At 44.3% G+C, this 17,662-nt stretch overlaps 1 protein-coding gene across 4 annotated transcripts in view; it reads left to right on the plus strand.

Annotated features, from left to right (window-relative positions):
• PFAS (phosphoribosylformylglycinamidine synthase) overlaps positions 1 to 17,662 on the plus strand; it is a 517,919-nt gene that overhangs the window by 330,573 nt on the left and 169,684 nt on the right. For all 4 annotated transcript variants that reach the window (XM_044086680.1, XM_044086681.1, XM_044086677.1 and 1 more), the window contains 2 exons: positions 8,506 to 8,651; positions 10,917 to 11,127. In XM_044086680.1, coding sequence (XP_043942615.1) covers positions 8,506 to 8,651; positions 10,917 to 11,127 — 357 coding nt within the window. The remainder of the gene's footprint in view (positions 1 to 8,505; positions 8,652 to 10,916; positions 11,128 to 17,662) is intronic.

The raw sequence follows: 17,662 nt of genomic DNA on the forward strand, positions 1-17,662 counted from the left end.
ATCTCTTCACTCTCCCTAATGTAAGGAACACTGCATCAGTAACTATTTACAAAATATAGAACACAATGGTTAATAACTATTTACAAAATATAGAACACAATGGTTAGTAACTATTTACAAAATATAGAACACAATGGTTAATAACTATTTACAAAATATAGAACACAATGGTTAGTAACTATTTACAAAATATAGAACGCAATGGTTAGTAACTATTTACAAAATATAGAACACAATGGTTAATAACTATTTACAAAATATAGAACGCAGTGGTTAATAACTATTTACAAAATATAGAACACAATATTCACATAAAGTCAGTCATATCCGTTTCTGGTTAACAGTTCTGCTTACATATGCAATAAAGAACATAAAGTCAGTTAGGGAGAGTAGAGGGAATGGCAGAGGTGATAGGTTAGTCAGGGTTGTGGCAAGGGCATAACCAGTTTGTTCTGATGAGTATTTTCAGTTTTTGTTTGAAGAGGGAAGAGAAGTCAGTTCAGTAAGTAGAAGGCTCCAGTTTTTCCCAGTAGTGTATTTATCTCTGCAAGTAGTTCATGGGGGTAAGATCTGATATGAATTTGTACCCGATTACTTTTCACCCAGGAGTTGGAGAATTGAAAAGCTGTTTAACAACTTTTCCTAATCAAGTACCATTTAAGAATATTCCTTTTTTTAAGTAGAAAGAGTGTGTACTTTTGAAGTGTTATCGTACATGACTAGCTACCTCTCATCTGTGTATGCCACTGGTAAGGGACTTAGAGCCTTCAAGTTAACTGAAAACTGAATCTAAAAAAACAAAACTAGCACTGTAACTAAAGGTAAAAATCGCATCTTTAAAAAGAGATTAATTCAGTGTACCAGTAAAAGTTGTAAATATGCTACACTACAAGACCATAACATAAATAAGTCATAAATAAAGTGAAAAAAAAACACATTTGACATGCTCAAATAACTGATTAGTGTGTATGTACAATTCCTCCAATTGAATTCTTATTAAATTGGATTAGCTTGGAGTCTTGTCCCCCCCCCCCATAGCTACACTTTGTATTTGATGAAAGAATTTTTCTTTAAAACGAAGTAATTATTATGTAAACTCATTTCTGAGTAATCGCAAATTAAATTGAGTGATTTTACTTAATACATATTGTTACCTAAAGAGCACCCAAGTAATGTGGAATGGTTGTGTAAAGACTGATTACATCCAAAAAAGTCTGTGCTTCAATTTGTTAAGTCACCTGAATCTAGTAAAAACAAAGAAATACCCCTTATAACTGTCTTCAGTTATGCTCAACCAACCAGTGGTTTAATCTTGGAGACAATGCAGCAGTTGTAGTAGGGTGAAAAGGGGTAGATCTGGCCTGCTTAACCTGACTTGCTTCTTTGAGAAGTTAACTAAAGTAATGGATGAGGAAAAAATCAGTACACATTGCATATCTAGACCTCACAGTCATTTAACACCATCCTGTAATGAGTTCTCATAGATAAACTCTCCTGGCTAAATGTGAATCCCTTTGTAACTTATTACATAGCTAATTGGCTCAGAAATTTAAGCCAGAAGATCAGAATGGGCAGCTTTACAACCACCAAAAGACCTGTCACTAGCACTGTAGCTCAGGGTTCAGTCCTTTGGTCACTTCTCTTTGGTTTACTTCTCGGAGGTCAAAGCAAATGTTAAGGATTTATGACTGACTAAATTTGCAGATGACTATAAACGTGATGCTGTCATTAACTCCCCAGAGGACACCATGTTCCACCCAAGAAGGTCTTTTCCAAATAAATAGCTAGTGTTAATATCATGGAATAAAACTTAATGCCAAGAAATGTACAGCAGAATCCTTCAGTAAGCATAACTTCCCAAGTAACTATCACATCAACACTACCTCCCTGAAAATAAGTTGGCGATCCGGGAACCTGTGTAAACAATGAGCTGTCCTTTGGTCACCGTGTATCCATTATTGTAACACAGCTGATATCTAAAGGTATGGCATTGAGGGCATGGATGTAATCATTCCACTGTATTGTGCTATCATTAGACCAGTCGTTGAGTATAATGACCCTTTCACTATGTGCCTGTCCAAACACTTGTCCCAACTGGAAGGACCACAACGTTTTCTCGCTAAAAAAAATCAAATTATAAAGTCTGTGTAGACTATCTCAAAGCCTCGTGTCTTACAGGCTGCTAAGAGGTGACCTCAGGGTGCACATAGAGCCTTAACAGATCCTGTCCTTTCGGATGTATTGTACATTTGCAGGTCCAGTGATAGAATGAACATCCTCGTCTCCTCTGTAGCATAAGTAGGACATGTTGGAGGAATAGGTATGTATCACAGAGAGTACCACTTCTGCAGAACCATCTTCCACTCCGCGTTATACAGAGTGGTTCTTTTGTTCTGTCCAAACGTAATGTGGATGAACGGATAGGAAACTGCCAATTCCCCTCGGTTTAGTACCCATGTCCTTAATGACTTGAGGATGGATATGAAACTGCCAATTCCCCTCGGTTTAGTACCCGTGTCCTTAATGACTTGAGGATGGATATGAAACTGCCAATTCCCCTCGGTTTAGTACCCGTGTCCTTAATGACTTGAGGATGGATATGAAACTGCCAATTCCCCTCGGTTTAGTACCCGTGTCCTTAATGACTTGAGGATGGATATGAAACTGCCAATTCCCCTCGGTTTAGTACCCGTGTCCTTAATGACTTGAGGATGGATATGAAACTGCCAATTCCCCTCGGTTTAGTACCCGTGTCCTTAATGTCTTGAGGATGGATATGAAACTGCCAATTCCCCTCGGTTTAGTACCCATGTCCTTAATGACTTGAGGATGGATATGAAACTGCCAATTCCCCTCGGTTTAGTACCCATGTCCTTAATGACTTGAGGATGGATATGAAACTGCCAATTCCCCTCGGTTTAGTACCCGTGTCCTTAATGACTTGAGGATGGATATGAAACTGCCAATTCCCCTCGGTTTAGTACCCGTGTCCTTAATGACTTGAGGATGGATATGAAACTGCCAATTCCCCTCGGTTTAGTACCCGTGTCCTTAATGACTTGAGGATGGATATGAAACTGCCAATTCCCCTCGGTTTAGTACCCGTGTCCTTAATGACTTGAGGATGGATATGAAACTGCCAATTCCCCTCGGTTTAGTACCCATGTCCTTAATGACTTGAGGATGGATATGAAACTGCCAATTCCCCTCGGTTTAGTACCCATGTCCTTAATTATTTGAGGAAAGAAGTAAATGTCCCAACCTGTCCTTGTTTTGCCTACCTCTGGCTTACTCCTTTACAAAACACAAGGGCCAACAACCTGCCTGGGAATAAAAGGCTAGGGTTCTAGGGTTCTTAAGATCTTCACGAATCATAGTCTAGTAACTGCATATGAACCTGTAAAAGGGATACAGTTTTTAAGCAATCATTCAATTTTGGTAATTTTAAGAGACTTTTAGTTATTATATTACATTGCCTTCGTGCGTGTGTGTGTATGTGTGCACATGCATGTGTGTGCGGTGGGAACTTGGACAGTGCTTTAGATTGTAAAGAACACAACTGACAAATGTTATTCAACCTCAGTACATTTACAGGGAGTCATGAATTTAAGGCTTTTAAAGTTCTCTTAAACACTGATGGGATAGGTTTACTAATTTATCACTGTTGCTTATGGCTGTGCTTTGATGATTTTTAAAGACCCCTGTGTCTACACACCACTCGTCAGGCATACCTCCTTAATTTGTGATTGGAATGTCAAGTCCTTGCTGACCCAGCATGCTGGTGATGCTGACCTGTTACCCTTGGCTGCTTCAGCGAATGTTGTAAATACCAAGCTGTAGATGGATTCGCATAAGCCTGAAACATGGCTTGCCAGCAGCAGACATGTCGGTGATGGAGACAGTGCTCTAGTATGATGTTTAGTGGTAAAACTGCCATCTGACAATACTGGATTCCTGTCTGCCATCTTGATAACTGGTCCTCTCACTGCACTGGTACCTGCTGCAACATACTAGGATTTCACCTTTTCCAAATCCTAATATATTGTATACCAGATGGCTTGGTGGTTAAGGTCTTTACCTCCCATGCACAAGGTACAAGGTTCGATCCTGACCTCAGATCAATGTCTATTTGGAGTTTGCATGTTCTTCCTGTCTCCGTGGGGTTTCTCTCATGTCCGAAAAACATGCTGAGTGTTTCCATGTCAAACTCACCAATGAATGGAGCTGTAGGCAGCAGCACAGACTCTACATGGTGCCCTATAGGGGGAAGAGTTGTACAGACCAACTGCTTTGGGCATCTACTGTGGTGCGCAGTATCCTCAAGATAGGAGAACACGAATCCACAGACTGCATGCCATGGCAGGGCTAGTCACTCAACGGTGTAAAAATATGGCTCTAGGTGATTCGGTCATGTTGACTAATGTCGCTAAAAATGGGGATGGGTAGTTACCAGTGCTAAGCGGGTTGAGGACCCGACCTACTCTGACACACGCCAGGGACCCATGCTTATGGTGCGAGGGGTATATGTGCCCCTGTTGACCAGTATGTGCTCACCATAAAGCCCAGCAGCCCTGGGTTAATAAGCTACTGGCTGGCTGGTGTCTAGTCACCCAGCCTGGGTTACCTGGGATAGCTCTGTTGAGTGAAAACTGGGCGTAAAACCAACCGACCTGCCAAACATGAACTGAGAATTGCTACGCTTAATGTAGGTTCACTGACCGAACGCAGCTTGGAAGTGAATGATATGGAGGAGGCTGGACTTCCTGTGTATCCAGGAGATGAGATGGAAGGGTAGTACAGCAAAGCCACGTGGCTTGGGATCCAGAGTCTACTACTCAGGTGGAGGGCAGGCTACAAATGATGTAGGAATTGTGGTGAGGCTTCAGAAGGCAGTAAGGGATATCATCAGAATTAATGACAGGCTGATGGCAGTCAGACTCCATTGTAATGGACGGCACAGTGGTGCAGCGGTAGTGTTGTCACCTCACAGCAAGAGGTTCTCCGGTTCGATTCTCGGCTGGGGTGCCTTCTGTGTGGAGTCTGCATGTTCTCCCTGCGTTCATGTGGGTTTCCTCACACATTCAAAAACATACATCTGGAGCATTTCTCCCCAGGCCTCCGCCGCTGAAAATTGCCTACTTTCCAAGTCGGACATTCCCGGTTAACAAATGTTAAATAAATAAATAATGAGAGGGCAGTATTCATAATCTCAGCCTATGATAGGGCAGTATTCATAATCTCAGCCTATGATAGGGCAGTATTCATAATCGCAGCCTATGATAGGGCAGTATTCATAATCTCAGCCTATGATAGGGCAGTATTCATAATCTCAGCCGATGATCGGGCAGTATTTATAATCGCAGCCTGCATCCCACAGCAGGGTGGTGATAATGAGGAAAAGAGTGCAGTCCGACAGCAGCTGCAGGACCTACGAGATAAAGCAGGACAACATGAACTGGTGTTGGTAATGGGTGACTTGAATGCACATATCGGGACAGACAGAACAGGATATGAGGACTGCCTGGGTCCATATGGGTGGGGCAACAGGAATAAAGAAGGAGAAGCCATTCTAGACTTCTGAATGGCAAATGGCTTGATAGTAGCCAACACATGGTTCAGAAAGAGAGCCAGTCACAAGATCACACACAAGAGTAGCCAACATGCAACTCGGGTAGAGTTCATCCTAGAAAGGAAAAGGCGCTGGGGTAGAATCCATGATTACAAATTCATCCCCAGTGAAGCAGTCAGCCCACAGCATAAACCACTAGTTGCCACAATCAGCTGCAATCAGTGGTCAGAGAAGGCTCAAAGGTCAACAGAGACCAGGCTGACGACCTTGACGTTAACCAGAGAGAAAGTACAACAGTTCAAGGAATTACTCTGGGCTCTAGCACCCCAAAAAGAGGAGGAAATAGGTGGAGTTGAAGAATGGCAGTGCCTAAAAACAGCATGTGTTAGGACTACAGAAAAGATGTGTGGCCGAGCCAGGTATGGAAATAAGGTACATAAGGAAAGCTGGTGGTGGAATGCAGAAGTTCAGGAAGTCATCAAAAGAAAAAAAGGAGTGCAGGAAAAAGTGGGAAACAGAAAAGACTGACCAGGCTAGGAAGGACTACTGGTTGGCTGACAAAGAAGATAAGAAAGAAATTGCAATAGCAAAGAATAGGGCATCGGAGGCACTGTACCAACTTCTGGAAATTGACTTAGTAAGGGGCTCAAAGAAACTATATCAGGTTGGAAGGCAAAGACAGAAAGATAAAGAAGATAGTCAGACACCCTTCATAAGGGATGCCAGCAACAACCTGCTCACCAGCCCAGAGGACATCAAAGGCAGATGGAAGGAGTATTTACAGCACCTTCTGAATGAAGATAACCCCACAGAAGCTGTATTGCCCCAGAAATAGCCTACGATGTGAGTAGAAGAGGAGCCCACCCTAGAAGAAGTAAGAACAGCACTAAGGAAGATGAGGTCAGGGAAAGCAGCAGGCTCAGATGAGGTCACAGCAGATGTGATAAAGATGCTGGGTGAGATGGGAGAGAAAGGGCTCCTGAGGGTACTAATAGCAGTGTGGATTGAGAGGTGTATCCCAGGCGATTGGAGAATAAGCATACACGTGCCAATGTACAAGAACAAAGGGGAAATCCACAACTGTGGGCAGAACTGAGGCATCAAACTCCTATCACATTGCATGAAAGTTCTAGAGAGGGTGATTGATAAACGTATACGCAGAGCAGTAGATCAATGTAAGATGGGAGATGAGCAGTTTGGATTCAGATCAGGATGCAGCACAACTGACTCTATGTTTGCACTGAGACAGATACTTGAGAAGAAGCTAGTGATGAGGAGAGTCCAACTGGACATTCGTAGACTTTGAGGAAGCATATGACAAGGTTCCAAGAAAGTGGATCTGAGCAGTACTGCAGTGGTTTGAAGTCCCAGAAACACTGGTAGAATTAGTGCAGGCTATATACAAGGACCCAATGACTCAAATACCGACATTGTTCAGCCTCATAGAGGAGTTCCTAGTGGGTGTGGGTGTACATTGTGGTTCAGCTCTGAGCCCACTGCTGTTCATACTGGTGATGGACTACATTAGCAAACAGGTTGGGAGGGACGGATCAACAAAGTTGCTGTATGCAGATGATGTGGCAGTGCAGGCAGACTGAGCTAGAGCTTCAGCAAAGGATAGGAGAATGGAATGCAAATCTGAGGGCACATGGGATGAGACTAAGCACCGTTAAAACTGTGGTAATGGCAGCAAATTGGGGAAGTCAGAAGAAGCTGAGAATAGAGATAGAAGAGAAGATGGTGGAGCAGGTAAACAGCTTCAGGTATTGGGGAGGAGGAGTTGAGGAGAAGGGTAGTCTGAATGAAGAGGTCCTGATCCTGATACTACCACTGTTCTCATTCCCTGTGCCACTCATCTTAAAAGGGTATCCCTTTTAACGTAGAGACTGGTAGGAGACCATCACCTGTGATAGACATGGCAGAAGAGGTTTACAAGCACCTGCACCATCTCAGTATGGTTTTTATGCATTTCCATAGTGGCACTTTGAGGACTGCAAATACTTCCATACACAGAATTCTGGTCAAACAGCAACCAGCAGCCATTCTCACAGTGCCTGTGGTCTGCACTAGAATTTGACAATGCAGTGGGAAATCCTTCCCATTGCCCCCCAGAGTGCAAGTGCAAGCCTATGGCATCTCATTCCTGCACTCCCCCCCCCCCCCCCAAATCTGGCCCTTCCAGAATGTGTTTAGCTCACCAGATGTGAGCCATCACAGTAGCAGCTGGTGCTCCTTCCACTGCCCATTGGAGCATGACAACGTTCACCAGTGTACAAGGTTTTCCCAGCAACTGTGTAAAGTGTCCACATGTGGTTGTCACAATACATTGTCATTGTTTGTAGATGCACATGTCTGCTGCTTTAGTAACAAATGGGGAACACAGATACCTGATTCATCTGCATTTCTAAAAATAGAAAGCTTCTACTGGGTGTGAAAGTTATTTTAATTGGGGTCTTTTCCCAATCAGTCTGTAGTGGAAATTTTACATTACCAGATTTAAATGGGTCAACAAAATGTAATTAAAAATAAAGTGAGTTCTGGTCAGCAGAATATGGTAATTTAAATTTCAGAAGTAGACAGTGAGAAAGTTGCAATGTCGTGTGCTCAGGAAGTAACTTCCTTTTGGTATATGGGAGAGAGCACCTACTTTGTTTGAGAGACTACCGTAGAGCAGAGACCAGGTTGGAAGGAAAGAGTTTCATTTGTAGTAAAGAATATTCACAAGTTTTTCTGCACTTTTTATTTACTTGCAAAGTAATTACTTTTACTTGGTGTTGTTAATTTGCTTTTTAGAAACTACACTATCCATGCATTATAGGCATTTTCTGATTCTGTACGTAGGGAAATTCAGCACTGATATGGCTGTGGCCAGATGCATGTGTAGGAGCACCCCTTGCCTAAGTTTCATGGTTCAGAGTCTTACTTTGTTGTTGCAGTGCTGGAAGTGCTGTTTGCAGAGGAGCTCGGTTTAGTGCTGGAGGTACCTGATTCTGCTGTGGAGCGGGTTCGTAAGGAGTACCAGAATGCTGATGTTCAGTGCATGCAGATTGGGTACACAGTGGGAGAAGGCCCTGAATCCATGGTGAGTCCCAGCACATTGTTATCTGGAATGTAATTAATGTGTGGAAAACTGTAACTGTAAACAACGGTGGTCTTGCATGATTAGTGAAGATGCAGCTAACACTTTGTACATCGAGTCCTTCTGCATCATGCATGATTAGTGAAGATGCAGCTAACACTTTGTACATCGAGTCCTTCTGCATCATGCATGATTAGTGAAGATGCAGCTAACACTTTGTACATCGAGTCCTTCTGCATCATGCATGATTAGTGAAGATGCAGCTAACACTTTGTACATCGAGTCCTTCTGCATCATGCATGATTAGTGAAGATGCAGCTAACACTTTGTACATCGAGTCCTTCTGCATCATGCATGATTAGTGAAGATGCAGCTAACACTTTGTACATCGAGTCCTTCTGCATCATGCATGATTAGTGAAGATGCAGCTAACACTTTGTACATCGAGTCCTTCTGCATCATGCATGATTAGTGAAGATGCAGCTAACACTTTGTACATCGAGTCCTTCTGCATCATGCATGATTAGTGAAGATGCAGCTAACACTTTGTACATCGAGTCCTTCTGCATCATGCATGATTAGTGAAGATGCAGCTAACACTTTGTACATCGAGTCCTTCTGCATCATGCATGATTAGTGAAGATGCAGCTAACACTTTGTACATCGAGTCCTTCTGCATCATGCATGATTAGTGAAGATGCAGCTAACACTTTGTACATCGAGTCCTTCTGCATCATGCATGATTAGTGAAGATGCAGCTAACACTTTGTACATCGAGTCCTTCTGCATCATGCATGATTAGTGAAGATGCAGCTAACACTTTGTACATCGAGTCCTTCTGCATCATGCATGATTAGTGAAGATGCAGCTAACACTTTGTACATCGAGTCCTTCTGCATCATGCATGATTAGTGAAGATGCAGCTAACACTTTGTACATCGAGTCCTTCTGCATCATGCATGATTAGTGAAGATGCAGCTAACACTTTGTACATCGAGTCCTTCTGCATCATACACATTTATTTTTGTAGGGGTGGCATACCCCATATATGTATGCATGTAACTTGTGTGCATGTCTTTTTATACATTGCATGTGAACACCCGTGTAACATTGACATGTTCTGTGCTTGTGAGGTGTATATTAGGAAGTTTTTGCTCTGTGCTTTTTAGAACTCATATCAAATTTGACTTCAAAGTGCTAATTTTCACTTCTTTCATGCTACATAGAGCTTTAAACTAATACTGTTTTGTACTAACTAACCTTTCAATTCTTTAACCAATGCTTTCTCAGTTGTGACATCTGAAGTAATGCCAATGCTTAGCTTTTCCTCCTGGCAGTAACTTAGTTAGATTTGGGTACGCAAAAGTTATGAAAATTGCTGATACCTCCCTTTTTAAGATTTGATATGTTGGCAAAGACAGAAGTGAGAGTTTTGTCATTATAGCATGTATTTTCCTTATTTTTCTGATGTACTGCATTAGCATCAGTTAAAGATCTGTGGAAAGGCTTTCTGAGCTGAAGCACCTTGAGCGTTACAGTTCACATGCTATGGTTGTGCCTTCAGCTAATCACCACTGTCATGGCTATGAAGTGCACGTTTTACTAACTGCATATCAGTGTTATTCTGTTTCCTTTTTCATTTGAGTAATGTTTGGCACTGGGACCACTGTAGCTTACATTTAAGGAGATAAGAAAATTAAGATGTGCATCTTATAGCAGTAACTGATTTAAGAGTATTGTTTTACCAGATGGATCTCATTGTAAATGTATGTTTGTAACATTTACTACTTGTATCAGTAATTAAGTGAGCAGAGTACAGTAAGAAAAATAGTCCGTAAATAGAATTGTACATAATGCAGATTTATCTGCTACGTGTGGCTCTGGCTACAGTATTCTGTCAACTAATGCTTATGCAGATACTCAGAATAACAATGGTGCAGCACATCGGACCTTAGTGTTCGACTAGCTGTGGGGGGAATTCATGGCCACAGGCCATTTTACAGGCAAGGATTTTAAGTGTATACCTGGGATTATCAACAGTGTTGCCAGGCATACCTTCTGTGCTCATTTGAGAGCATTTTTCTGAACATTTCACAGAAAAATTGTGACTCATAGAACACAAAAGTTATAACTGAAATAAAGTATTGGGGCAATAGTGAGAGAGATGCGTGTACGTTAAAAATGTGACGCAAGCTAGGGTAGCAGTATAAGGTTGTGATTGTCTTCTGGCTGTATCCTTGAGGTCTTTTGACATGTAAACATTTTCAGGTCAGAGTTCGTATTAATGGTCAGGAGGTGCTGAATGAGAAGATGTCGGACCTGAGAGGAGTCTGGGAGTTCACCAGCTTCAGACTTGAGGAATTTCAGGCCAACCCTTTGTGCATTGCAGAAGAGGAACAAGGACTTGCCCTACGCACAGGAGCTCAGTTTAAACTTACCTTTGATCCTACAGTGGGCTTTAAAGTACCACAAGAGCTAGGTAAGTGTACTGTGTGATGTAGTATGTATGTGTGACCAGGATGTTGCCACCTCTACCACAAAAAAACAGTAAACAGCTGTGGGGCTTATGTCGAGCTGTTACTGGGATGGAGCAGCAACTGCTGGAGCAGCTGGGTGGGTGTAATTGTTTGTAATTGTTTAAATCCTTCTTTATCTGCCAAAGGACCTGTTGTTTTGTATCACATGACTAGACTGGGATTTTGAGCATAAGACTTACAGGAAGGATTACAATTTCATGCTGGGATATGTAGTGCCAGTAAATGAATGTGTGGAGAGTTATGGTATCATCACTAGACTGACATTTTGAGCATAAGACTTACAGGAAGGATTACATTTGCATGCTGGGATATGTGGTGTCGGTAAACGAATGTGTGGAGAGCTATGGTGTCATGCCACTTTCACGTGGAGGGGGCTATGACTGATGTAGGCAGTCATGTTGGCTCTTTACGCCAGTGGTACTAGGGAGGTACCATTTGTAAGTTAATCTTTTCAAAAGAAAACCGTTTTGAATAAAAGCGACCAGAATGCCTTCTGTTGTGGAAGAGGGGGGGGGGGGGCGCACGCACATACACACACACACACACGTAAGAGATCTTATAATTTCCCCACCTTGTAGAAGCCCCTGAAGTAATGTGGCACACGGATTAAGTAATACTGCAACCTAATGGTTTGTTACTTAACTGTATACAAAATAAAAACTGATCTTTCAATGGGGCTTTGTTAACCAGCATTTTGTCGCATTATAAACCTTTAGATGAAACATTTAATGCATACTCTTACACAGCAGCTCTTCTTTGTGGGAAAGGGCTTATCTTCACTTACCTGCTGTGGATTGTATTGGAAGACCCATGGTGAGCTATCCTTGATATCCCAGGATTTCTTTCCTGCATTAGGGTAGATCAGTCTCACAATGCATCTTGCTGTGTCTGATAGAGTTTTAGCACAAAGCATAGATAGTGATAAAAACATCTGTGTTTGCTTTTCTGTTTATGTGGTTTAGTCAGAACCTGACCTGTCAGGATAAGTGTGAAAGTTTTAACACCTCTTTAGGGCAAAAATGTGACACCAGGGTGTGGCCATTGTCAAGACTTTAATTAGACCACTCCACTCTTGTGATAGTAGACCCTGCAGGAGATTGTAGGGGAACCAAGCAGAAGAAGTCCAAGAGTGATAACTTAGCCCTGTTTTGTTACTGCAGGTGCTTTCCCCAGTGTCTGTATTTCACAAAGGAGTTTATTCCTTAACCCAACAAGTGAAATCACAGCCACTTTTCATGTTTATCTGTGAATTTGTTGGCAATGGTAGGAAATTCCAGATCCCATCTGTGTCTCCCGTGAGAAGCAGAATACCCTGATCAGGTGGTCAGGACTGTAACGCAGTCTCCCCTGAGAAGCAGAATACCCTGGTCAGGTGGTCAGGACCATACTGCAGTTTCCCATGAGAAGCAGAATATCCTGGTCAGGTGGTCAGGACCATACTGCAGTCTCTCGTGAGAAGCAGAATACCCTGTTCAGGTGGTCAGGACCATACTGCAGTCTCCCGTGAGAAGCAGAATACCCTGGTCAGGTGGTCAGGACCATACTGCAGTCTCTCGTGAGAAGCAGAATACCCTGTTCAGGTGGTCAGGACCATACTGCAGTCTCCCGTGAGAAGCAGAATACCCTGGTCAGGTGGTCAGGACCATACTGCAGTCTCCCGTGAGAAGCAGAATACCCTGGTCAGGTGGTCAGGACCATACTGCAGTCTCCCGTGAGAAGCAGAATACCCTGGTCAGGTGGTCAGGACCATACTGCAGTCTCTCGTGAGAAGCAGAATACCCTGTTCAGGTGGTCAGGACCATACCGCAGTCTCCCGTGAGAAGCAGAATACCCTGTTCAGGTGGTCAGGACCATACTGCAGTCTCTCGTGAGAAGCAGAATACCCTGGTCAGGTGATCAGGACCATACTGCAGGGATATGGAGACCCACCTCATGTCATTCAGTGGTTTTCCACTCACTCCCAGCCCATCTATGCATCTTAAACGAGAATGGGGACTCTTGGTACAGTCCATTGACTTCTCCATTATGTAGGGTAACTCTTGGTACAGTCCTTTGACTTCTCCATTAGGTAGGGTGATTGTTGGGACAGTCCTTTGACTTCTTTCTTATGTAGGCCCATTAGGCATCATCAGTCTTTTCAGGACCACCTTCAAGTCAGGACCCCCAAGTGCGGACCCCATTCTGAACCTGTCTGCCTTCTACCTGTCTTTCACCAGACTGTCGGACATGCTTATTAAGAAGAAAATAGTTGCTGTTCAGGAGGCTGTGTCTGAGGAAGAGACTTGGAAGTAGAGTCCTTGGGGTTTTGTCTACTTCCTTCTCAGGGGATAAGGAGCTGGACGTACAGAGGTAGGTAGAGGCCTCTTGCTAAAGGTCAGCCATACAGTGTGACTCTCCTGGCTCCTCTGCCTTCCCTTATTCTTTGCATGTCACCTTTTGATTACACTGAAGTGGGAATCCTTGTTTTGGGCCATTGGAGAACTGATGGGGTTTATAGATTTGGGCAGGGATAATACTTGCAGCCATGTTATTTAGATATTTGCAGTCACTTGAATGCTTTTCATGGGGTTACATCCACATGTTTCTTATCATGAAGCAGGCTTTAATAGGTTAGAAAGCCCAAGAAAAAAGTTTTATAATTCCGCATATGGACAACTATTAATATTTGATGAAGCAATCGTCTGTTGTTTTGACAAACTCTGGAGGTGCTGAGAATCCGTTCAAAAGGATTAATCTGGAGCAGCTCATGTTTCAGTGCATCTCCCATGTGCTTTAGGAATGTCCTCCATGTTGGAAATCTTGTAGGATGAAGAGCTAAGAGAGAACATTGGATAGGGAGGGGTTTACCAGTCACCTTACACCAGTAGGTGAGACACGAGACCTGTGCTCATTCTGTCCAGACACGAGTCGTACACATTTTATCCAGTGTATATCGGTGAGAGTGTAAACAGTGACCCTAAGGACAGATGCTCCTGGGTGCAGATTTTGTGATTTCCACAGCAACTCAAACGTAGTTATTACTGCTATGCATTAGTCTTCATAGGTTTATAGATTAGTACTAGGCTAACTGCCCTTGTGGGCCATTTTAAGCCTAGCCAATTACCCCATATGAGAATCAAACCCTGCACCTTGTGTTTGTAAGGTAAACATTTTAACCATTATGCCAACCGCCCTTCTTTTATTCATCTGATTCTGCTTCATTTAAATGTCATTTCTCCCAGCCCAGGAGGTTGATGATATGCAGAACTGTCTACAGACCTCCAGACTGCAGGTGGTTAAGGTGGCTATGCTTCCATGCCCAACACTGAAGAACCATCACACAGGATCAGCTTAGCCACCTGAAGTGGCAGGAAGGAGAAACATTTGACTTACCTCACATCTGCCAAGCTGGTGCTCTTAAGTGCTTTGTGCAGGGTGTGCTGGAGGAGCCTGCCACTACCCAGGGCTGTGCACAAGCACTTTTATAGGTTCATAGGTAGGTACTAGGCTATTGGCCCTAGGGCCTATATAAGCCTAGCCAAAGGTCCCCTGGCTTTCGCCACCCAAGAAAATTATTTTCCTGTGCCACTTTTAGGAGGAGATGACTTGGAGAATTCCAGGGCTGTGCACGAGCACTTTCAGGAGGAGATGACAAGCAGAACCCCAGAGCTGTGCACGAACACTTTCAGGAGGAGATGACTGGGAGAACTCCAGGGCTGTGCACAACCACTTTCAGGAGGAGATGACTGGCAGAGCTCCAGGGCTGTGCACAACCACTTTCAGGAGGAGATGACTGGCAGAGCTCCAGGGCTGTGCATGAGCATGTTCAGGAGGAGATGACTGGCAGAACTCCAGAGCTGTGCACGAGCACTTTCAGGAGGAGATGACTGGCAGAGCTCCAGGGCTGTGCACGAGCACTTTCAGGAAGAGATGACTAGCAGAACTCCAGAACTGTGCGCAAGCAGTTTCAGGAGGAGATGACTGGGAGAACTCCAGAGCTGTGCACGAGCACTTTCAGGAAGAGATGACTGGCAGAGCTCCAGGGCTGTGCATGAGCACTTTCAGGTTGAGATGACTGGCAGACCTCCAAGGCTGTGCATGAGCACTTTCAGGTTGAGATGACTGGCAGACCTCCAAGGCTGTGCATGAGCACTTTCAGGGGGAGAGGACTGGCAGACCTCCAGGGCTGTGCATGAGCACTTTCAGGAGGAGATGACCAGCAGAACTCCAGAGCTGTGCGCAAGCAGTTTCAGAAGATGACTGGCAGAACTCCAGGGCTGTGCACAAGCACTTTCAGGAGGAAATGACTAGCAGAACTCCAGGGCTGTGGACGAGCACTTTCCAGGAGGAGGTGACTGACAGAAGGCAGACATTTCTCGCATACTTCTGGAGACATGCCAGTATCCAAGACTGCTTCATAGCTCCTGTGTGATGTGACCTCCCCTTTGAGTAGGAAAGGTCAGGTTTATACCTATCTTTTGCTTTGATGATTGATGAGGGACCCATAAAAGTTAACCCTATTTTGGCAGTCACTCAAAGAATGCAGCAGTCTGTGGTGTAAACACCCTCCTTCGGAAGAAACCGATTTGGGGTGGGAAGTTGGCATAATGGTTAAGGTGTTTACCTTACAGACCGAAGGTGCAGGGTTTGATTCTCACATGGGTTAACTGGCTAGGCTTAAAATGGCTCACAAGGGAAATTAGCCAAGTACTAATCTGTGAACCTATAAATTGATATTATGTCTTCTGTCCAGTTCAACTTCTGTCACTCTGTCCACTTCAGGGGCTCAACCCCCTGCCAAAAAAACATAAGGAGCACAAGAGATCCCCAGTAAAACACGCCACTTGGGGGAATCTCCTGCCAAGAGTTGTAGACATTCAAAGCTGACCGCTTCAGCTCCAGTAGTCATCCAGACTTCCCCTCCGTGCCAGAGACGAAACTTCTCCCCAGAGCTGGTGACTTCCAGACCTAAGTCCCATCTCCTGCAACAACCTAGGCCCAGTTCCAAACCTGCTTCGGTTGCCTCTTACATTAGGTCTTCAAGCAGCCTTACCGCAACTGAGGTGAACAGCATAATTAAGTTTCGCACAAGTCCAGCTGGGGATCTTGCCTGCTCCACCCTCTTCTGGATCTGCAAGCAATTTTCTGACCTTTACACCTCTCTCTCCTTCTCAGATCTGACCTCAGGTTTCGGAGTTATCGGGCCTGAGCCTTTCTGAAGTGGTGGAGAGGGTTCTCTCTGCACCCAGAAGAGCCTTGACTCTACCTGCTTCGGAGCCTGTCCCCACTCTGGCAGCTTTTGTGCATGAAACATCTACTGTGTCTCTTCAGGGGCAGACTGCCCAGAAAGACTTCCAGTCTACTTCTCTGTAGGAACACCTAGCGTCTTCCAATACCTCCCTGGAGCACCCCACCAAGAAGGTGCCTCTGAAACATCAGTGCCAAAGGAGGCACCTGGACTGCCCCTTTGAGATCAGTGTCCTCTGTGAAGGATTCCAAGTGGAAGTGTCCCCCAGATTACCACCTGAGGATGCATTCTTCAGAGACATCATGGAAATCCTACACCAAAAGGGTGGTTGGTGTTCCCAAAACCTTAATCCAGAAGAATTTGTGTTTCTAGAAGCTTGTGGGTCAGGACCACCTACTACTTGGATATCCACCTCTGCGGACCCCCCTTATTGACCTTGTGTCATGCAGGGCATGGAAGGAACCAAAAGCAGTAGAACTAATCCCCAAGCAGCCTGATAACGATCCTTAGCGCCTTTTCTGACTGCCTCATTGGACTAAGGGTGTTCCTGTTTATGCCATCGTGGTTGCAGCCACCACCGAAAAGGAGCTGGCCCAGCAGAGCTCCACTGTCCACCTCCTAGCAGGGAGTCTAAGGCTTTGGACAGGTTTGGGAAGCAGGTTTATGCTTCAGCAACCTTCGCACTGTGAGCGCTGAAGTATTTGGCACACGTAACCAGGCTACAGAAGGACTTGGTTAAGGAGCTCTCTAGTTCTGTCCCAGGGTCCATGTCTGCCAAGGAACAGAAGACATTTTCTTCAAGAATGGCCACCCTTCAGTCTATTTCTAACATGTCCATTAGTTTGATCTCTAATGCTGTAGAAGGTGCCTCATGGGTGGCTGGATCAGGCATTGCTATCCGATAGCATACCTGGATGTGGCTGTGTGATTTCTCGGAACCCTACAAGGCGTCTTTTACCAGTGCCCCTTTCGACAGATCCAACTCTTTTCGGTCCAGTTAAAGACACTCTCTGCCAAAGTGAAAAGGATGGAAAGACCTTTTCTGCCATCGGGATCTGCTTCTGTACCCCACAACGGACCTTTTCCAAGAACCATTGTGAAGGTAAGAAGTTGTGGTTCTGAAAATCTCAAAGTCCTTTTCAGAATTCACAGGGAGACCTTCTTCCCAGAGGCAGAGGGGGAAATGGTTATAATGGCAGACATCGCCCTCTTGGCCGAAGGGGTCCGGTGAGTTAAGGGTCTCCAGTGTC

This window comes from Protopterus annectens, chromosome 10.part0 (genome assembly GCF_019279795.1).
Source record: "Protopterus annectens isolate FY-2018-M chromosome 10.part0, PAN1.0, whole genome shotgun sequence".
In the NCBI taxonomy this organism is placed as follows: Eukaryota; Metazoa; Chordata; order Ceratodontiformes; family Protopteridae; genus Protopterus; species Protopterus annectens.